This window comes from Hyperolius riggenbachi, chromosome 3, assembly GCF_040937935.1.
Source record: "Hyperolius riggenbachi isolate aHypRig1 chromosome 3, aHypRig1.pri, whole genome shotgun sequence".
NCBI classification, from domain to species: domain Eukaryota; kingdom Metazoa; phylum Chordata; class Amphibia; order Anura; family Hyperoliidae; genus Hyperolius; species Hyperolius riggenbachi.
Genome location: NC_090648.1, coordinates 150,829,845 through 150,852,617, shown reverse-complemented (window position 1 = coordinate 150,852,617; position 22,773 = coordinate 150,829,845). Strand labels below are relative to the sequence as shown.

Below are 22,773 nucleotides of genomic sequence, written 5' to 3'. Positions count from 1 at the left end.
AACAATTTATGCTTTCTGGGTATTCACTGGGGATTCCAAAAGCAGTTTGATGCTGAAACTGAATGACGTCGATGCCAAAGCATTTTCTGAGAGATATCATGAGGGAAATCAAGGCCCAAAATTGCTTTCCCTGGAATCACTTTGCTTTTAAGTGGCAAAATTGGTCTTTGAGAGCATTTTAAAATTGCAAGTCCCAGGCCTTAGCTGTTTTCCACTGGAATGTACTGCTATGCTGACTTTTATTATAGGCATGTGCCCCCTGTTAGCTCTGTGCAGGCTATATGTAAAGACTACCCCCTGGGTGATCCCCCAGGGCTGGAGAGAGGGTCCCTTAGATTGGGAATGTCCTCTTATGCTCTCTGGAGATGTCAAAAATGACATTCAGTTGTAAGTCAAGGGAAAAGTAATATCTTAGTAACTCATCTGTCTGGGTGTAATGTTAAGCAGAGACATCAGCCCACCAAAGCCGGTTACGCATTGTGCTGAAGTAGGCAAAACAGCTCTGTACATTCCAGCAGCCTCAGAGCTGCTTTTTCTTAACACACCCAAAATAGCTGTTGCTGGTGAAGTGAATAAAGATACTTCCTGCTGTTTACAACAACAAGCGAAGTCAGACCCTCAGCAGTCCCTACCTCTCAAGAGGGACAGCGTTAGTCACCTGCTTAAAGGGACCCTGATTTCAGGCCAAAATGAAAATCGGGACTTATCTGGGGCTCCCTCCAGCCCCCGGTAGCCCACGAGGTCCCCAGGCATCCTCCTGGCTCCTCTCCCATTCTCCCAGTTAATTGGCGACTTAGGGCTGAAGTTGGGCACGCATGCAAATCAGGACTGTTGTACAATATGGCAGTCCACAATAATGAGAGAGTGACAACCCCAGAATTCTACACTAACTGGAGATAGGGACACCCCAGCAGCCTGCATAGATGAGAGATAATAAGACCCCAGCAGTCCACACTTATAGTAGCAGTAGGTTATGGGTAAATAAATGATAATGAAACTCATGGATGAGCATCTTCGGCTCACTGCACAGCCGTGGCCATACTCACACAGGAGAATTACGGCCGCACTGGTGCATGAAGAGGAGACCGGCCATGATAACATATCCAACAAGCCCTTGTCAGATATGTTTCGAGGGTCTGTGTAGGGCAATGGTGGGGGCAAGGAGGACACAGGAATAGAGATGGCCCAAACCTCAGATTTTTGGTTCGTGAACCGGGTTCGCTCGCACAAACTTTCGCGAACCGCAAATGACTTTAATGGGGAGGCGAACTTTGAAAACTAGAAAAATGTATGCTGGCCACAAAAGTGATGGAAAAGATGTTTCAAGGGGTCTAACACCTGGAGGGGGGCATGGCAAAGTTAGATACACGCCAAAAGTCCCCGGGAAAAATCTGTATTGGACGCAAAGCAGCATTTTAAGGGCAGAAATCACATTGAATGCTAAATTGCAGGCCTAAAGTGCTTTAAAACACCTTGCATGTGTATATGTTACGTCCAGAACCCGAAGTTTGGCCACTTCGCGTTGTGGCTACTAGCCACTTCGGGTTCTGGCCAGTCAATGTGCGAAGTCCCCCCCTCCCCTGAGTCATTTGTGGCTGCTGGAAAGCAGAGCGGGGAGTGCTGCAGACATTGCTTCTGTCAGCACCCACTCTGCATGGACGAACAAATTCCTGCTTTCCTGCCTCTGTCTTCCTGCAGCCACGAACGACTCTGGGGGGGACGCATGTGTCCCCCGGCTGTCAGAAGCCGATAGCAGGGAGGCAGGGGGCGGAGCCTGCGCCGGAGAAAATGATCGGAGCCCCCAGGATTCGGCTCATTTCGGACATTGGCCGCAGCGCCGCGGCCACTTCGCACATTGACCGGCCAAAACCCGAATGGCCAGCCACAACGCGAAGTGGCCAAAGTTCGGGTTCGGGCCGTAACATATACATCAATCAGGGAGTGTAATTAGAGTACTGCTTCACACTGACACACCAAACTCACTGTGTAACGCACCGCAAACAGCTGTTTGCGTAGTGACGGCTGTGCTGGACTGGTGCACACCATGGCCTGAGCAACATCTTTGGTGTGCCACCCCCGAGACCCTCATATAGCCGGCGGTCATTGCTTCATTGTGATATGCAAGTCTCTTCACCGCCGCAAGGTAATGATCATGAAGGGGAATGGGCACATGTACATGCCTTTTGTTTTGTTGTTGCAGCTGCAGTGCAGCCAGAAAAATTAGGCAGGCATGTACACGCACCAGAAAAATTAGTATAGCTTAAAAATTCAGGAATCCGCCTGGAGTCCTAGACCCTGTTGGTGGTGGCGGAGAAGGCAGTCAACCGGCCTGCGGGCAGAGATGCTGTGTGGGGACTGACTTAGTCTTCGGGCAGGCCTGAGCGTGCTTTGCAGACCAGGTATCTGTGGTCAGATGGACCCTTGACCAAACGCTGTGTGCCAGAGAGGTCACCACTTGCCTTTCAACATCACGGGACAGATTAGGTATCGCCTTTTTTGAGAAAAAATTGCGGCCTGGTATCTTGCACTGCGGTGTGTGGCTTTGCTTTTGTGTGCTGCTTTTCCTCAGGTGGTCATCCCATTGCAGTTTGTGCTTTGTAATCATGTGCCTTCGTAAGGTAATTTTCCCTACGTGGGTCTTGGTCTTTCCACGGCTCAATTTTCAGTGGCAGAGAGTACAGATGGCATTGATCTCATCTGAGCCAGACACACACAAAAATGTCCACACCGCTGAGCCCTGGGGTGATGGCACTTTGGTGGTGGCGGCCGACTGAGTGTTAAGTGGGGTGCTAGAATCAGAGCAGGAGGAGAAAGATATGTCACGCTTCCCTGCAGAAGCTGAGAAAGATGTGGTGTTCTGTGTTAAATAGTCAACTACGTCCTGACAATATTGGGGGTTGATGGCAAGTGCCTTCTTCTGAACACTTACTTTGGTCGAGGGCCGCACGAAATCACGACCTCGAACAGACCTGCCAGGTGGCCTGCCTCTGCCTTTTGTTTTGTCCATATTGTGGGAGATGAAGTGAAAGGTAGACACTGACTTGACTAATACAATGTGCAGACACACAGGTGCAGTTAACAGGTATGCACGGAGTGGTATATCACTCACCCAGGTAGGTGGTGCACTGAACACAACAGGTAAAGTTAGAGAAACCGAGAGCCCAATATAGTGTATTATGTTCAGCATAAATATAGTAAAGATAATTAGTGAGAAGAGTATACTCACAAACGTGGATTACCACAAAGGCAACCAATGTATAGGCAAGTGAGGAGATTAGACCTGTCCTCACTCAGGATTAAGAAGCTGCTCTCTGTAGATCAGAAAAGGGGTAGATCACCCCTCCACCAGGGGTGGACACTGTACAGCAAAAGGAGAACAGAGGCGCCAGCAGGGTAAAAGTGGATAAAACCTTTAAAATTTGCTTGGAGGAAGCGGTGGACTTACCTCCATAAAGCAGACACGAAAGACTGTCTGTATGATAGTAATCACATTTATTATATAGCCCCCCCAAATATGCTACAACAGGTAGGTATATGCAGTAGTGGGTATTACAATGTGCACCTGTCACACACAGACAGGTAGCGGACAGGCACAGTGACACTACGTGCGCTCAGCGCTCAGCTCACGTAGGTAGGTGGGTGCACTGTGAACAACAGGTAGGTAGGTATATGCAGTAAGTAAAGGGTAGTACAATGTGCACCTGTCACACACAGACAGGTAGCGGACAGGCACAGTGACACTGCGTGCGTTCACGTAGGTGGGTGGGTGCACAGTGAACAACAGGTAGGTATATGCAGTGATGGGTAATGTGCACCTGTCACATACACAGGTAGTCACTGCATGTGCTGAGCCTGGCAGTGGCACACACAGTATGAATTATCAAGGCTGTCTATGCAACACAAGTGTTAGTGGGACACACAGAAAAAAATAGATCACAAGAACAAGATTAGCTCTCAAAAGAGCTGTTGTGGGGTGCTACTTTAGCAATAAAAATCAGCAAGGAGCAAGCTAAGAAGCCTTCAAGAGCCTAACTAATCTTTCCTTATGAGAGTCTGCAGCAGCTGTCCCTTCTCTATTTACTGCAGGCACACGAGTGAGTAAAATGGCCGGCGATGCCTGCCTTTTATAAGGGGGGAGTGGCTCCAGGAGGGAGTGTAGCCTGATTGGCTACAATGTGCCTGCTGACTGTGATGTAGAGGGTCAAAGTTGACCCTAATGGTGCACTATGGGGGCGAACCCGAACTTCCAGTAAAGTTTGCAGTTCTCCGCGATCGCGAACCCCCAGAAGTTCGCCTTGAACCATTCGCCGGTGAACCGTTCGGGCCATCTCTACACAGGAAGCCTCTGGACTATCCAAAGGCTTCCCTCTATTATCTGTATTCAGGCAGTCTTGGATACCCATTGTTGATACAATCTTGTTTGTATAATTTTACCAAATTTTTGTAGTGGCTATCCAGCCAGTAATGTACTGGTTAAGGGCTCTGCTTCTGACACAGGAGACTTGGGTTCAAATCTCGGCTCTTCCTGTTCAGTAAGCCAGTCCTTGGGCTAGACTCCCTAACACTGCTACAGGTACTGCCTGCTGAGCACACCATAGTGGCTGCAGCCAGGGGCATTTTTAGGCATAGGCATTCCAGGCCACTGCCTGGAGTGCCATTGGTCCTGGGGAGCTACATGCCCCTGATTAAGCCCCATCCTCTGAAATAATCCCCACCCCCAGCATGAGGTCACACCTCCCAAATGAGGCCACACCGCAGGGGTGTTTGTACCTTCTTCTGTCCCCTTGTGCCTCCTTCGTTCCCCCTGTGCCACGTGCCACCTCTGTCCCCCCACCCCCACCCCCATGTGTCCCTCTGTCCCCTTGTACCTCCTGCTGTCTTCCTTTGTGCCTCCTTGTGCCACCCCTAGTCCCTTGTGCCACCTATGCCCCCCTGTGCATCCAGAGATGGATTAAGGTGAAATGGTGCCCTAGGTGAGCCCACCCTTTGAGCCCACCTAGCTTTTTTGGTAAGATTTGTTGGGAGTTAGCATAAACCAGGCCCCTAGACACTCTCCAAGGCCTAGGCACCTGCCTAAGTTGCCTTGTGGATGATCTGGCTCTGTGTGCCTCCCTCTAACCCCTTGTCCCACTATCTGTTTATGTCCCTCTCCTGCTCTCCCCCAGTCCAGTGTGTAAAGGCAGAGTTTATCACATCAGAAGCTGTGCTCTAACCTTCCCTCTGGAGTCCAGTGCTGTGCCTATGAGACCATTCTGTCTATTTTCTGCTCCCTCTAGTGCTGGCTCTCTGCATAAAGTGTGTAATCACACTACATATAGTAGGAAATGCTGGGCACTAGGGCAAGTGGTGAGCAGACAGGCGGAAGCACAGCACAGGATCCCAGCTCAGAAGTGAGAGTACAGCTTCGTCTATGCTATAATCTGCATTTACACACTAAGCTGGGGTAGTGCAGGAAGAGGAAGTGCAATGAAAAGGATCAGTGGGTTGCTCGAACCTCAGGGACTCCCTGTATTATGCATGCACCCTGTACGGCACATGCATTATATATTAGTGTATGTTTTCTTTTTTTAGTTTTTTGATTTTTTTTTTTTTTTTGGGGGGGGGGGGGGGGTTGACGCAGGACTTCTTGCCTGGAGTGACAAAAAGGCTAGAAATGCCCCTGGCTATTGCTCAAGTGCTTTAAACCTCCCTGGAGAAAAATGCAGCATCTGACTACCTAGACTTGGAGGAGTAAGGGATGATAGAATCTGACTACCTATACTAAAGGGGGGCATAGCTACTGGCTACCTATACTGAGGAGGGTGGGGGGGGGGGGGTCAGCATCTGACTACCTCTACTAATGGGGGGGGGGCGGTCAGCATCTGACTACCTCTACTAATGGGGAGGGGACAGCATCAGGCTACCTATATGGGGGGGGGGGGGCAAAGGGTGACAGAATCTGACTACCTATAACAAAGGGAGGTGGAGGCATGCCATCTGGCTACCTATTCTGAGGGGGAGGTGGGGTAAAATGGGAGAAAGCATCTGACTACATACATTATACTAATGTAAAGGGGGGACAGCATCTGACTACATATAGTACTCTAAAGGGGGGACCACATCTGGCTACCTACACTGGGGGGCAGCATCTGATTACCTGTTGTAAAGGGGAAGGGACAGCATCAAGCTACCTATACTGGGGGGGGGGGGGGGGGGGGGCAAGGGGTGACAGAATCTGACTACCTTTACTAAAAAGGAGGGGTGACAGGGGTCAGCATCTGACTACCTTTACTAAGGGGAGGGACACACCTGTTTACCTATTAGAGTTGGGCCGAACCTCCGATTTTAGGTTCGCGAACTTTCGCGGAAGGTTCGGTTCGCGTTAAAGTTCGCGAACCGCAATAGACTTCAATGGGGATGCGAACTTTGAAAAAAAAAAAAAATTATGCTGGCCACAAAAGTGATGGAAAAGATGTTTCAAGGGGTCTAACACCTGGAGGGGGGCATGGCAAAGTTAGATACACGCCAAAAGTCCCCGGGAAAAATCTGTATTGGACGCAAAGCAGCATTTTAAGGGCAGAAATCACATTGAATGCTAAATTGCAGGCCTAAAGTGCTTTAAAACACCTTGCATGTGTATATGTTACGTCCAGAACCCGAAGTTTGGCCACTTCGCGTTGTGGCTACTAGCCACTTCGGGTTCTGGCCAGTCAATGTGCGAAGTCCCCCCCTCCCCTGAGTCATTTGTGGCTGCTGGAAAGCAGAGCGGGGAGTGCTGCAGACATTGCTTCTGTCAGCACCCACTCTGCATGGACGAACAAATTCCTGCTTTCCTGCCTCTGTCTTCCTGCAGCCACGAACGACTCTGGGGGGGACGCATGTGTCCCCCGGCTGTCAGAAGCCGATAGCAGGGAGGCAGGGGGCGGAGCCTGCGCCGGAGAAAATGATCGGAGCCCCCAGGATTCGGCTCATTTCGGACATTGGCCGCAGCGCCGCGGCCACTTCGCACATTGACCGGCCCAAAACCCGAATGGCCAGCCACAACGCGAAGTGGCCAAAGTTCGGGTTCGGGCCGTAACATATACATCAATCAGGGAGTGTAATTAGAGTACTGCTTCACACTGACACACCAAACTCACTGTGTAACGCACCGCAAACAGCTGTTTGCGTAGTGACGGCTGTGCTGGACTGGTGCACACCATGGCCTGAGCAACATCTTTGGTGTGCCACCCCCGAGACCCTCATATAGCCGGCGGTCATTGCTTCATTGTGATATGCAAGTCTCTTCACCGCCGCAAGGTAATGATCATGAAGGGGAATGGGCACATGTACATGCCTTTTGTTTTGTTGTTGCAGCTGCAGTGCAGCCAGAAAAATTAGGCAGGCATGTACACGCACCAGAAAAATTAGTATAGCTTAAAAATTCAGGAATCCGCCTGGAGTCCTAGACCCTGTTGGTGGTGGCGGAGAAGGCAGTCAACCGGCCTGCGGGCAGAGATGCTGTGTGGGGACTGACTTAGTCTTCGGGCAGGCCTGAGCATGCTTTGCAGACCAGGTATCTGTGGTCAGATGGACCCTTGACCAAACGCTGTGTGCCAGAGAGGTCACCACTTGCCTTTCAACATCACGGGACAGATTAGGTATCGCCTTTTTTGAGAAAAAATTGCGGCCTGGTATCTTGCACTGCGGTGTGTGGCTTTGCTTTTGTGTGCTGCTTTTCCTCAGGTGGTCATCCCATTGCAGTTTGTGCTTTGTAATCATGTGCCTTCGTAAGGTAATTTTCCCTACGTGGGTCTTGGTCTTTCCACGGCTCAATTTTCAGTGGCAGAGAGTACAGATGGCATTGATCTCATCTGAGCCAGACACACACAAAAATGTCCACACCGCTGAGCCCTGGGGTGATGGCACTTTGGTGGTGGCGGCCGACTGAGTGTTAAGTGGGGTGCTAGAATCAGAGCAGGAGGAGAAAGATATGTCACGCTTCCCTGCAGAAGCTGAGAAAGATGTGGTGTTCTGTGTTAAATAGTCAACTACGTCCTGACAATATTGGGGGTTGATGGCAAGTGCCTTCTTCTGAACACTTACTTTGGTCGAGGGCCGCACGAAATCACGACCTCGAACAGACCTGCCAGGTGGCCTGCCTCTGCCTTTTGTTTTGTCCATATTGTGGGAGATGAAGTGAAAGGTAGACACTGACTTGACTAATACAATGTGCAGACACACAGGTGCAGTTAACAGGTATGCACGGAGTGGTATATCACTCACCCAGGTAGGTGGTGCACTGAACACAACAGGTAAAGTTAGAGAAACCGAGAGCCCAATATAGTGTATTATGTTCAGCATAAATATAGTAAAGATAATTAGTGAGAAGAGTATACTCACAAACGTGGATTACCACAAAGGCAACCAATGTATAGGCAAGTGAGGAGATTAGACCTGTCCTCACTCAGGATTAAGAAGCTGCTCTCTGTAGATCAGAAAAGGGTAGATCACCCCTCCACCAGGGGTGGACACTGTACAGCAAAAGGAGAACAGAGGCGCCAGCAGGGTAAAAGTGGATAAAACCTTTAAAATTTGCTTGGAGGAAGCGGTGGACTTACCTCCATAAAGCAGACACGAAAGACTGTCTGTATGATAGTAATCACATTTATTATATAGCCCCCCCAAATATGCTACAACAGGTAGGTATATGCAGTAGTGGATATTACAATGTGCACCTGTCACACACAGACAGGTAGCGGACAGGCACAGTGACACTACGTGCGCTCAGCGCTCAGCTCACGTAGGTAGGTGGGTGCACTGTGAACAACAGGTAGGTAGGTATATGCAGTAAGTAAAGGGTAGTACAATGTGCACCTGTCACACACAGACAGGTAGAGGACAGGCACAGTGACACTGCGTGCGTTCACGTAGGTGGGTGGGTGCACAGTGAACAACAGGTAGGTATATGCAGTGATGGGTAATGTGCACCTGTCACATACACAGGTAGTCACTGCATGTGCTGAGCCTGGCAGTGGCACACACAGTATGAATTATCAAGGCTGTCTATGCAACACAAGTGTTAGTGGGACACACAGAAAAAAATAGATCACAAGAACAAGATTAGCTCTCAAAAGAGCTGTTGTGGGGTGCTACTTTAGCAATAAAAATCAGCAAGGAGCAAGCTAAGAAGCCTTCAAGAGCCTAACTAATCTTTCCTTATGAGAGTCTGCAGCAGCTGTCCCTTCTCTATTTACTGCAGGCACACGAGTGAGTAAAATGGCCGGCGATGCCTGCCTTTTATAAGGGGGGAGTGGCTCCAGGAGGGAGTGTAGCCTGATTGGCTACAATGTGCCTGCTGACTGTGATGTAGAGGGTCAAAGTTGACCCTAATGGTGCACTATGGGGGCGAACCCGAACTTCCAGTAAAGTTTGCAGTTCTCCGCGATCGCGAACCCCCAGAAGTTCGCCTTGAACCATTCGCCGGTGAACCGTTCGGGCCATCTCTACACAGGAAGCCTCTGGACTATCCAAAGGCTTCCCTCTATTATCTGTATTCAGGCAGTCTTGGATACTCATTGTTGATACAATCTTGTTTGTATAATTTTACCAAATTTTTGTAGTGGCTATCCAGCCAGTAATGTACTGGTTAAGGGCTCTGCTTCTGACACAGGAGACTTGGGTTCAAATCTCGGCTCTTCCTGTTCAGTAAGCCAGTCCTTGGGCTAGACTCCCTAACACTGCTACAGGTACTGCCTGCTGAGCACACCATAGTGGCTGCAGCCAGGGGCATTTTTAGGCATAGGCATTCCAGGCCACTGCCTGGAGTGCCATTGGTCCTGGGGAGCTACATGCCCCTGATTAAGCCCCATCCTCTGAAATAATCCCCACCCCCAGCATGAGGTCACACCTCCCAAATGAGGCCACACCGCAGGGGTGTTTGTACCTTCTTCTGTCCCCTTGTGCCTCCTTCGTTCCCCCTGTGCCACGTGCCACCTCTGTCCCCCCACCCCCATGTGTCCCTCTGTCCCCTTGTACCTCCTGCTGTCTTCCTTTGTGCCTCCTTGTGCCACCCCTAGTCCCTTGTGCCACCTATGCCCCCCTGTGCATCCAGAGATGGATTAAGGTGAAATGGTGCCCTAGGTGAGCCCACCCTTTGAGCCCACCTAGCTTTTTTGGTAAGATTTGTTGGGAGTTAGCATAAACCAGGCCCCTAGACACTCTCCAAGGCCTAGGCACCTGCCTAAGTTGCCTTGTGGATGATCTGGCTCTGTGTGCCTCCCTCTAACCCCTTGTCCCACTATCTGTTTATGTCCCTCTCCTGCTCTCCCCCAGTCCAGTGTGTAAAGGCAGAGTTTATCACATCAGAAGCTGTGCTCTAACCTTCCCTCTGGAGTCCAGTGCTGTGCCTATGAGACCATTCTGTCTATTTTCTGCTCCCTCTAGTGCTGGCTCTCTGCATAAAGTGTGTAATCACACTACATATAGTAGGAAATGCTGGGCACTAGGGCAAGTGGTGAGCAGACAGGCGGAAGCACAGCACAGGATCCCAGCTCAGAAGTGGAGAGTACAGCTTCGTCTATGCTATAATCTGCATTTTACACACTAAGCTGGGGTAGGTGCAGGAAGAGGAAGTGCAATGAAAAGGATCAGTGGGGTTGCTCGAACCTCAGGGACTCCCTGTATTATGCATGCACCCTGTACGGCACATGCATTATATATTAGTGTATGTTTTCTTTTTTTAGTTTTTTGATTTTTTTTTTTTTTTGGGGGGGGGGGGGGGGGGGGGGGGGTTGACGCAGGACTTCTTGCCTGGAGTGACAAAAAGGCTAGAAATGCCCCTGGCTATTGCTCAAGTGCTTTAAACCTCCCTGGAGAAAAATGCAGCATCTGACTACCTAGACTTGGAGGAGTAAGGGATGATAGAATCTGACTACCTATACTAAAGGGGGGCATAGCTACTGGCTACCTATACTGAGGAGGGTGGGGGGGGGGTCAGCATCTGACTACCTCTACTAATGGGGGGGGGGCGGTCAGCATCTGACTACCTCTACTAATGGGGAGGGGACAGCATCAGGCTACCTATATGGGGGGGGGGGGCAAAGGGTGACAGAATCTGACTACCTATAACAAAGGGAGGTGGAGGCATGCCATCTGGCTACCTATTCTGAGGGGGAGGTGGGGTAAAATGGGAGAAAGCATCTGACTACATACATTATACTAATGTAAAGGGGGGACAGCATCTGACTACATATAGTACTCTAAAGGGGGGACCACATCTGGCTACCTACACTGGGGGGCAGCATCTGATTACCTGTTGTAAAGGGGAAGGGACAGCATCAAGCTACCTATACTGGGGGGGGGGGGGGGGGAGGGCAAGGGGTGACAGAATCTGACTACCTTTACTAAAAAGGAGGGGTGACAGGGGTCAGCATCTGACTACCTTTACTAAGGGGAGGGACACACCTGTTTACCTATTAGAGTTGGGCCGAACCTCCGATTTTAGGTTCGCGAACTTTCGCGGAAGGTTCGGTTCGCGTTAAAGTTCGCGAACCGCAATAGACTTCAATGGGGATGCGAACTTTGAAAAAAAAAAAAAATTATGCTGGCCACAAAAGTGATGGAAAAGATGTTTCAAGGGGTCTAACACCTGGAGGGGGGCATGGCGGAGTGGGATAGATGCCAAAAGTCCCCGGGAAAAATCTGGATTTGACGCAAAGCAGCGTTTTAAGGGCAGAAATCACATTGAATGCTAAATGACAGGCCTAAAGTGCTTTAAAACATCTTGCATGTGTATACATCAATCAGGTAGTGTAATTAAGGTACTGCTTCACACTGACACACCAAACTGTTCACTGAACAGAACAGGTATGCAGTGGCGGGTTCACTGAACAGGTATGCAGTGGCAGGATCAATGAACAGGTATGCAGTGGCAGGATCACTGAACAGGTACGCAGTGGCAGGATCACTGAACAGGTATGCAGTGGCAGGATCAATGAACAGGTATGCACTGGCAGGATCACTGAACAGGTATGCAGTGGCAGGATCAATGAACAGGTATGCAGTGGCAGGATCAATGAACAGGTATGCAGTGGCAGGATCAATGAACAGGTATGCACTGGCAGGATCACTGAACAGGTATGCAGTGGCAGGATCAATGAACAGGTATGCACTGGCAGGATCACTGAACAGGTATGCAGTGGCAGGATCACTGAACAGGTACGCAGTGGCAGGATCACTGAACAGGTATGCAGTGGCAGGATCAATGAACAGGTATGCACTGGCAGGATCACTGAACAGGTATGCAGTGGCAGGATCACAGTACAGGTATGCAGTGGCAGGATCACTGAACAGGTATGCAGTGGCAGGATCACAGTACAGGTATGCAGTGGGCTGAGGGCTCACTGAACAGAACAGGTATGCAGCCAGGAAGAAGTTAAGCCTAACTAATCTTTCCCTATGAGAGACTGCAGCAGCTCGCCCTACTCTCACTAATGCAGGCACACGAGTGGCCATAACGGCCGCCGCTGCCTGCCTTATATAAGGGGGGGTGGGGCTCCAGGGGCTAGTGTAGCCTAATTGGCTACACTGGGCCTGCTGACTGTGATGTAGAGGGTCAAAGTTGACCCTCAGGTGCATTATGGGGCGAACCGATTTTTTGCGAACTTTTGCCGCAAAACGTTCGCGTGCGACACCCGCACGCGAACCACCTAAGTTCGCGCGAACCACGTTCGCCGGCGAACCGTTCGGCCCAACTCTATTACCTATACTAAGGGGGTGGACAGAATCTGGCTACCTATACTGGGGGTCATGAACATATTCAGCCCCCCATTGCTTCCCGGGACCCTATTTTTTTCATGGCATTTCTCTCATGTACAAGTGCAACTGTACAGGGCTCGTATGAGTATGGTCCTCACATTTCCATTAGCACAAAGTCACTTGTGCACAGAGGAAGCAGACATGCACAAACGGCTTCGAGCTCCTGGGCATGTCCGGACTATACTCACACAGATCCAGTATGGTTGCACACAGGTGGGAGTGCTGCAGCCACAGGGTAGATGAGGGTTCCAGGCAGCAGTGAGGGGTCTGAATATATTCAGGGGGTCCCAGGGCAGAAACAGTGGGGCACCGAGAAGATTTATTAAGGTATTTTTTGCACTTTGTGTCAGGTTCACATTAAGACTTTTTGCTTGACAGAAAGTGTAAGTTTGGGGCTGTTGAGATGTTGTAAGGGGGGGGGAGCAGCTGGTGACAGTGGGCCTTGGGCAGTAAAAGGTACAAATCCGGCCCGTGTCTCAGTGGCTGCAGCTCTTGAGCGCTTTGAGTCTGCTAGGAGAAAAGCACTATACAAATGTTCGTATTATTATCGGATCGGAGTAATAACATAGAGCATGTATTGGGTTCATTCTCTAATGAACAGTGTGACCGCATCCCATTAATAACATAGGATGGGTTCACTGATTTTTCATTTCCTGCACTCAAGTAAATGCTGTGTTTTTTTCTGTAGTGTGAATGGGCAGCAGAATATGACAGGCTGCAGCACAACACGTGCATTCTACTATGTTTACTGTACCGTGTCACATGTCTCTTGCATTTTCTATAGCTTTTTGACATTATATATAAATATATATTCTCTTTAATAACTACCACATTACAACCATAGAATTTAATGTAAAATATGTGTGTCCAGCATACAATTAAAAAAGAATACAGTTGGTAAGAGAAGGATCTTTTTAGGTTTTCTATGGAATACGCCATGTACTGTCTATAAGTAATGTAATCAGTATCATGGTAATTCCCCTCATTTCCTCTCTCTCTGTTTTTCCTGTGTGGATCATGATTCATACACGCTCTCAGCACGCCTGCAGCATGCAGACATTTCACAATAACAAACTACAAGCAGCAGCCAATCCGCCTTCTCTTCACTTGCTCAGCTGAGCTGAGAGAGGCTGTGCATGGCTCTGTGACTGGTGAAAGACTCCTTGGTTCTCTATTGGCTAGGAGTAAGGAATTGGGAAGGGCTGGATATGACAGGGAAGTGTTTTGGGCTGTGAGAGCTATTCAATACACCCTGTACTCAGCAGGCTCACAAAAGGGCACAAAACAGCAGTGGACTGGCTGGAGAAGCATCACTAAATATTGGAATCAATCACATCTTGCAGAAAAAAGAAACTTGAGAAGTTGCCGTCTTCAGTACAAACAGAGCTTCAACTCTCACACACTAGGAAGTGCTCCAGATTAGCCTTGGTGTAGAGACATGTCTCTGTATCATATGTTCTTTTGAGCATTTAACCTCATGACTACATACCTTCCAAAACCAGGCATTCCAGTGTGGTAACAGACTGTACGCTAAGGTCCAGTTAGATCTCTGCTGTGTACTTACAACGCAGTGTTTCGATGCCAGACAGCAGTGATTTTTCCCTAGCAGCCAACTCTTCCTCACATCAAAATCCTGAAGACCATCCTATCAGCTCTACAATCAACAGGTTTTTGCTGTTAAGGTGGAGCAGCACTCAAATTGGCATAGGCCTATCTCAAGGGTTTTTGCCACCTTAGAACCTTACATATTTTTTTCTTTAATTTAGGAACCTGTTTTTATATTTACCAGTAGTCCATCCATCCATCACTTTTTGTTTTGTATGGAGGGCTTATGTGAGTTATCATGTCTGTGAGCCATTTTGTGTCTTAATACAGCCTATAACTGTAGGCCCTGTGGGAAAAAATGGTTGTAGGACTTTTAATGAGTATTGTTCTTGAAAATGAGAGAAAAAATGGATACTGTGCTGGTGAATTTGTCTCCGGGCAAGTGATTCTAGAGTTACTGGAAGATACTGAAGTCGTAGGCCTTCACCTGCACGCACATGGTGGAGCGATAGCATCGTTTACTCCATGGAGAGGAGGAGAAGGGAACCAAAGTACATCATCTCCTGGAGAATGTGTGAAGTACCTTAATGAGGAAATAACTCTAGTTGCCAAATCGGCAGGTGAGCACAACCGCTTTGAATGCAGTAAGCTGTATTCATGTAAGCAAATTTCTTTGGAGCTAAAATAGATGTTTTACTTTTGCTCTGCATGTTGAATCACAATAGTAGCAATTTATAAAAACCTCTATGCTAGTGTAGTTAGGGGACCCAGCAGGAAACTTCATAGGGAAATTCCACTAACAGGATTAGGTGGACAGCTCCCTCTAGAACTGCTAGGTTTAGGTTACAGTAAACTAAGTCCACACTATTAGGCCAATCGCAAGGTTTTGTGTTGTAGAGTGTGTTGAGGTTGGACAACTATTCCCTATGAGGTTTCCTGCTGGGTCTCCTAAACCAGACTAGCACCAAAACCGAAAAGTAGCAATATTGCCAAGAGCAAATGATCACAATTCATATTAAGGGTAATTCTCTAGGAAAGTGAATACAAAACCTGCTTGTTCAATTGCAACACTGTTGCAAAATTTAAAATAAATAATTTGTTGTTCGCATGGGCAAGACTAAAGGAAAGTGCTTGTGTTGTTTTAGCAATCAATTTGACCATGAAATGTTTCTTTTTCTGATTCTATATTAGCTAATTTGTGAAAGAATGACATTAATTGCTTTAAACAATTCATTGTTTTGCTTTGATTAGTTTGACCTCTAAATATTATGGAACCTTCTGAGCCACCTAGGTTCAACTGTCAAAAATGAACTATGGTGGAAGTGTTTGTGTTCACGTCTTTGACAAAGATTTCTCACATCCTTAGCAACATTTTGTTTTGAAAAGTGTTTACCTGATGGTATCACATAGACATCTGTCTGATTTCAAGGTGGACAATGTCAACAAGGGAAAACAAGTTGTTGTTGTAGGCAAAACATTTTACTGTCTAACTAAATATTTGTTTGTTACGAAAGCTTTCCAAAATACTTCAGGTGTCCATTAATACTACACTTCTGACTGTACAATCTTACCAATTCTCTGTAAGATGGGGACTACCTGAAGTATCCCTTCAAAGAATTCACTGAATTTACCATTTTACTGCATAGATGGGGTAAGATTGTACAATCAAGATTGTATCATTTGGCATATGCCTGGTTCAGATACATTTTCTCATGAGTTTTCTCCAAGGAGATAACTTGTTTTGTAGATAAGATGACAAAATACTGTATCAGCAACTAGCGCGTGAAAAAAGTGGGCCTCCCTGTCCCTTGCTTATGTCACCACTTTAAATGGAACCCGAGGTGAGAGGGATATGGAGGCTACCATATTTATTTTCTTTGTAAACAATGCCAGTTGCCTGGCAGCCCTGTTGATCTTCTGGCATAAGTAGTGTCTGAGTCAAAACTCTGGAACAAGTATATGGCTAACCCAGTAAAACCAGAGTCAGCCAAGTCAGAGTACCTGATCTGCTTATACTTGTTCAGGGTCTATGGCTAAAAGTATTAGAGACACAGGATCAGGAGGCAGGGCAGCCATCAGGGGGGTACAACTGACACTGCAGTGAGGGACCCAGGGCTTCTGGGGGCCCTGGGCCCCGCTCCCAAAGTGCTGGAAGGGCCGCATGTGCTGGCTGTGGGCCTGTGGCTCACTAACCAGCACACCGCGTTCCAGCACTGAGAGAAGCGTGACATCAGTGCTTGAACGTGGGGAGCAGATGAGTGAGCTCGCTACAGCGGACTTTCTATACTTGGGCAACACCTCTATCTGGCTACAGGCTACCTATACTGGCCTACCACTAATACCTGGCTTTCTATACTGGGGCTGGAACCACCTATGCCTTGCTACCTACACTGGGAACCACCCATACCAGGCTACCTATACTGGGGGCAACTATACCAGGCTACCTATTTCGGGGCACCAACTATAGTTGAATACCTATACTGGGACACCTGTATCTTGCTGGCCTATACTGGGGCACCAGCTATACCAGGCTACCTATACTGGGGCACCAGCAACACCAGGCTACCTATACTGGGGGGAATCCTTCCTGGATACCTTTACTGGGGGCAGCTATACCTGACTAGGGCAGGGGGACAAGAGGTAACACAGGAGGATAAAAGAGGCACAGGGGGAACAGAGGCGGACAAAAGAGGCACAGGGAGAAAAGAGATGAGATGGGAACATGAGGTGACACGGAGGGACACAAAAGAGGCACAAACTGAGGTGAGACAGAGGGGGCAAAAGAGGCACAGGAAGAAAAGAGGGGGACAAAAGAGAACGGATTAAGGATAAGAACAGGCCTACAAGTTCCTATCTCATTTGTTAACCGGGGACTACCTGTATTTTGCTAGTATTTGGCTCCACCCACAACATGCCATGGTCACGCCCACTTTTTGCCGCATAACGCTGTGCATGCCGCTTTCTTCAGTGTCGGATCCATGCACATTTTTTGCCGCAGCGCACTTCGCACACAGACGCGGGTGTGGGGTGGCTAGTGGGCAGGCACAGCAACCAGTGGGTGGGTCTAGGGAGGAGGGGGGCCCAGGCTTGATGATGTGCGAGGGGCCCCAAAATTTCTGATGGCAGCCCTGTCAGGAGGCCTGCGAGGCAACTGGTATTTGTTAAAAGAAAAGGAAAATGGCATCCTCCATATCACTCTCACCTCAGGTTCCCTTTAATCAATTCTTTAGAAGACCATACAAAGAGGTGCTCATATGCACACAGCTTTCACACAGAGGTGTATTTTTCAGTTGGCACACACAATCCTGCTTGTGTGGCAGGTTGTCGGTCTGCTGCGTGTACGAGAATGTCTGTCAGAGTGTGGGGAATCTTATTGGTATGGCCTTGTCAGTGAAGATTTATCCAGATGCCCAACATAAGGAGATTGGTCACTTTGTTTGATGTAATATGAAAGCAAGTTTTTGTCAGACTCTTATAATACAACAATGGTAAATGTGGAGTTTTTGAATAGTTGTAGGTGTACAGATTCTACATGAAAGTACAAAAACAGTTCAAAAATAGCTTGCTAGTATCATGCAGGTGTACAAAATAAGCCTTCACCATTACACCCAGATGTATGTAGTCACATGGGTAGCAAAGTGCTAAAGATGGAAGGATACACATGAAAAAGGGCCTGCTGAATAGGAGGAGCGGCGGCAAATGGAAGAGGAAGTCTGCAAATCTGCTGAAAATGGAAGAAGGAGTTGCCACACATGGAAAGATGTAAGCTGTCCATGTGAGGCCACTTATAGATAATGAGGAGCTTCTGCACAAGGGAATGCACAAGGAAAATAACTGCTGTTCATGGGAAGCTGCATATAGAAGTAGAGAGCAGAACTGCTATCCATGGTAGGCTGCCTATGGAAGGGAAGAGACTTTGCACATGGGGCTGCACATGAAAGAAGGGAACTGCTGGCTGTGGCAGGCTGCCTATGGAAGGGGAGAGACTTTGCACATGGGGCTGCACATGAAAGAAGGGAACTGCTGGCTGTGGCAGGCTGCACATGGAAGAGGAGGGACTCTGCACATGGGGCTGCACATGAAAGAAGGGAACTGCTGGCTGTGGCAGGCTGCACATGGAAGAGGAGGGACTCTGCACATGGGGCTGCACATGAATGAGGGGAACTGCTGGCTGTGGCAGGCTGCCTATGGAAGAGGAGAGACTTTGCACGTGGGGCTGCACATGAAAGAGGGGAACTGCTGGCCATGGCAGACTGCATATTGAAGAGGAGGGACTCTGCACATGGGGCTGCACATGAAAGAGGGGAACTGCTTGCTGTGGCAGGCTGCCTATGGAAGAGGAGAGACTTTGCACATGAAAGAGGGGAACTGCTGGCCATGGCAGACTGCATATTGAAGAAGAGGGACTCTACACATGGGGCTGCACATGAAACAGGGGAACTGCTGGCCATGGCAGACTGCATATTGAAGAGGAGGGACTCTGCACATGGGGCTGCACATGAAAGAGGGGAACTGCTGGCAGGAGAAGGCTGAGTATGGAAGAGAAGTGGCTTAGGTACACATGTGGCTACAGATGGATGAACAGAACTGCTCTCCATAAGAGGGATGTTGCACATGGCTTTGCATAACATAGTTAACCTAGAAAAATAACAAGTATAAATCTTGCCCATATGAACATGCACTGTCCTGAGAAGTGGCCCCCATGCATAAATATTGGATAGTTGTACTGTGGTATATACAGTATATTTATTCTTTCTACTCAGTATTGATGGGGGATGAATTCTGATATGATGCAAAAATACAGGATATTTATTAAATCTGCCCCTCAGCACAAGTCACAGTCGAGTAGTGTGCAATACAGACTATAGTAGAGCAGCTCTGAAACAGTTAAAATGAGCACGAGGTGCACCGGGTGTATTGGGGCTCACCCAGGGCCGGCGCTACCATTAAGGCAAAGGAGGCAGCTGCCCCAGGGCCCCAGAGCTTGTAGGGGCCCCCAGTGGCTACAAGAGGAAAAAAAATTTCAAATCGGCCTTATAGTTTTTGAGAAAATCGATTTTAAACTTTCAAAGGAAAAAAAAACACATTTAAAAGCCTGCCGACTTTAATGGTTAATAGCAAATCCACCTTAAATGATAGAAACCCTAAATTTGCAGGATATGTTAAGGAGATCATTAGGAATAAGAGGAAAAAAACAATTTTTCAAAAAGACCTTATAGTTTTTGAAAAAATCGATTTTAAAGTTTAGAAGGAAAAAAGTATAGTTTTAAATGCGGTAAATGTCACTTTTAGTAGCAAACCTAGTAGTTTAATTTTAATTAGTAGTAATTTTACATGCATCAAACAAAAAATAGCGCAATAAATTTCCTGACTGGGTTTCCAGGGGGTCTATACGCAGCCGCAGCGCTTTGGCCAGGGATCGCTATACAGCCGCAATATGGCTGTATGAAGATCCCTGGCATTTTTTCCTATTTTCCCAATTTTTTTTTATGTTTAGAGTGTGAGAATTTTAAAAAAAAAATTATGTGGGGTCCCCCCTGATTAGGACTTCACACCCTGACTATACCAGCTGCAAAAAAGGTCCCCTAATGCCGATTTTTGTTCTGGGGTATATGTTGGGGGGGCCCCCCAGGTTTATTTTGCCCTGGGGCCCCATTGTTGCTTAAACCGGCCCTGGGCTCACCATAGGCTGCTATGCAATTAGCGATTATAGCAGCACCTCCAGCATGTATGTTGGTGTGGGAGTAACTCCGGCTATCGATGGAGGGAGCTTTAATTTTTGCTACAAATGTATATAGACTGAAAATGGACCAATTGAATTCCCATTTGGAGCAATTTGGTCCAGTTCAAAGTGCATTCATTTACATACAGAATTGCCTAATCCTGCATTTGATCCTGAATTATTTCCATCTCATTGACCACTCCCAGTCATTACGTGGAATTTTCTGTCTCTTAAATAGCTACTGTAGAATTATAGAAGGGGTTTCCCACGGACTTCAAATTCTGCATGAGCACATGAGAGCACATGGTGTGGTGACCACAGGCAGCATTCTGCTGAGCAAGCAGGTGACAGCAGACACAGATGCTCAACATAATTCAACTTTAATTTGGTGACCTTCTGCACCCTGACAGATAACTAAAATGATTATTTCAAAACTAGTCAGCACCTTGACTCACATAAAGTGAAAAACATGAGATTACCAGTAAAGCTGCTTCCTAGGCATCTTACTGCAGAATGACCATGCTCTGACCCCCCCCCTTTCCCCTGTGAGTCCAGTAATAGTCTGAATTGCCCTGATGACATCACACTCTGGGCACCAGAATATGGACACCATAGCTCCCAACTGTCCCTTTTTCAGAGGGACGGTCCCTCTTTAGAAACCAAAACCATCTGTCCCTCTTTCTTCTTTATTTGTCCCTATTTCAAGATCTGTATAAATATACCGGTATGTACTTTTCTGTTGAAAAATGTGTTTAATTGACTCCAAACTTTATTTCAATCCTTAAAATTGATATATTTCTTAATTTCAAATGCTAATATAAAGGAAAACGAATGCTGATAGAAAGGGCCAGAATATTAAGAGACAAGCGAGGTGACATGTGACATGATGAGATAGACATGTATATGTACAGTGCCAAGCACACAAATAACTATGCCGTGTTCCTCTTTTTTTCTTTCTCTGCCTGAAAGAGTTAAACAACAGGTATGGAAGTGACAGTTTTTGTCCGCGTCGGACTGGGCCAGACTGTAGCATCACACTCACTGATAAGTAATTACAGTCATAAAACACTTTTCTGTCAGTAAATGGCTTCTGAGAGCAGAAAAGAGATAAATAGGGTCAATCATTCATAGATATGAAAACTTAAAAACTAGATTTAAATATAAAATAAAACTGTGGGATATCTAAAAAAGTCATTTTTAGGAGAAGGAGGTTAGATACAATTGTTTTTCTCATCAGTTTTATTTTCACCTCAGATGTCCTTTAAGTGGTATACATGGCTAGGGGTGTGGCGGAAGCATGATTAGGGGTTTGGCAGTGGCATGTCTTAAAGTGTTCATCTTTCTCATCTCAAAAGGTTGGGCGGTATGGGAAACAATATGCAGGGCACTGCTGAAAGCCTGGCACTCTTCATCAGAATGAGACCTGATGATCATTTGTCCCTGTGGATTGCGTTATCATACAAAGATTTTAGAATTTGCTTCAGTTTCTGTCCCCACAGGGGCGTAACTACATAGAGCCAGGCCCACCTGAAGCGATTTGTCGGCTGGGCCCCCAAACCTTCCCCCATGTCAGTATTAACCTCCATCACACTCTTGTGTAAATGCAGAGTGACAGTGGAGCCGTACATTACCAGCTTCTGGTGGTGTTGATGGCACAGAGTGGTCTGTACACGCAGATAGGCACCCAGTACAACAAGTAAGAACTCTTTACTGAAGAAAAGCATGCAGACCTAAATCATACACTTCAATCGGGAAATGTAGCTTACTTAGAACAGAGAAGATCATAGAGTGAGAATATAGGAAATAACTATCCCATACAGATCAGCATCACATTTTACCCACAGTGACATCTTTTGGTTGTTTTACTATACTGCAGTTTAAGGTAATAATGCTGTTAAATCTGTAACAGGTGTGGCACCTCCTCCGCACTCCTCTTCACTGTACAAGCACCGTACAGCACCATGAGACTCTCTCCTGCATGTCATGTGACATACCGGGATGGGAGCCACATGGTGCCTGTACAAGAAGTGTGGAGGAGCTGTTCCAACCACCAGAAGCCAGTAATGTGTGGCTCCGCTGCTGCTCTGCATTTACACAAGAGTGGGGGCCTCCCGCAACAATGGCTATTGTAATGCCCCTGTGTCCCCAAGTAATGGAAATCTCTCTTACAGCAGAGTCTGCAATAGAATATTGACAGAAGTTCTAGGTTCTACTTATGCTATCCCTCTTGCACACGCTTGGCACAATTAGGCTGTGACAGATTTTTACCAGTTACTGCTATTTACATAACATGTTACGCAAGTAACGTAAGCGTTGTGTGTATAACTACGTAATGTTCAAATACACCAAAAGTCCAAACTTGGGTTATATACTGGAGCAGACACACATTTTCTAATGAATAGGGATGGTCGGAATTGCCAATTTCCTCTTCCGCTGAAAATCTGCATTCCGCCATTGCCGATTACCACTAACGCTACTGATTCCACTTTCCGCTACAGATTTCCACATTCCGATGTGGATTTTTGTGGTAATTTCCGCCAAATTTAACATTGCTTTTCTCAAAAACTACAAGGTCTATTTGAAAAACGTTTTTCCTTTTGTTTCCACTCTTCTGCTTAAAGAGGAACTCCAACCTAAACAAACATACTGTCATTAAGTTACATTAGATATGCTAATTAAAATAGATAGGTAATATAATCTCTTACCCACCCTGTTTTAAAAGAACAGAC

At 47.3% G+C, this 22,773-nt stretch overlaps 1 protein-coding gene across 1 annotated transcript in view; it reads left to right on the top strand.

Moving 5' to 3' along the window:
- Positions 1–13,999: 13,999 nt before the first annotated feature.
- ARRDC4 (arrestin domain containing 4) overlaps positions 14,000–22,773 on the top strand; it is a 41,081-nt gene continuing 32,307 nt past the window's right edge. Inside the window, exon 1 of the mRNA XM_068272458.1 lies at positions 14,000–14,942. Within this exon, the coding sequence (XP_068128559.1) occupies positions 14,681–14,942 (262 nt within the window). The 5' untranslated portion in view covers positions 14,000–14,680. The remainder of the gene's footprint in view (positions 14,943–22,773) is intronic.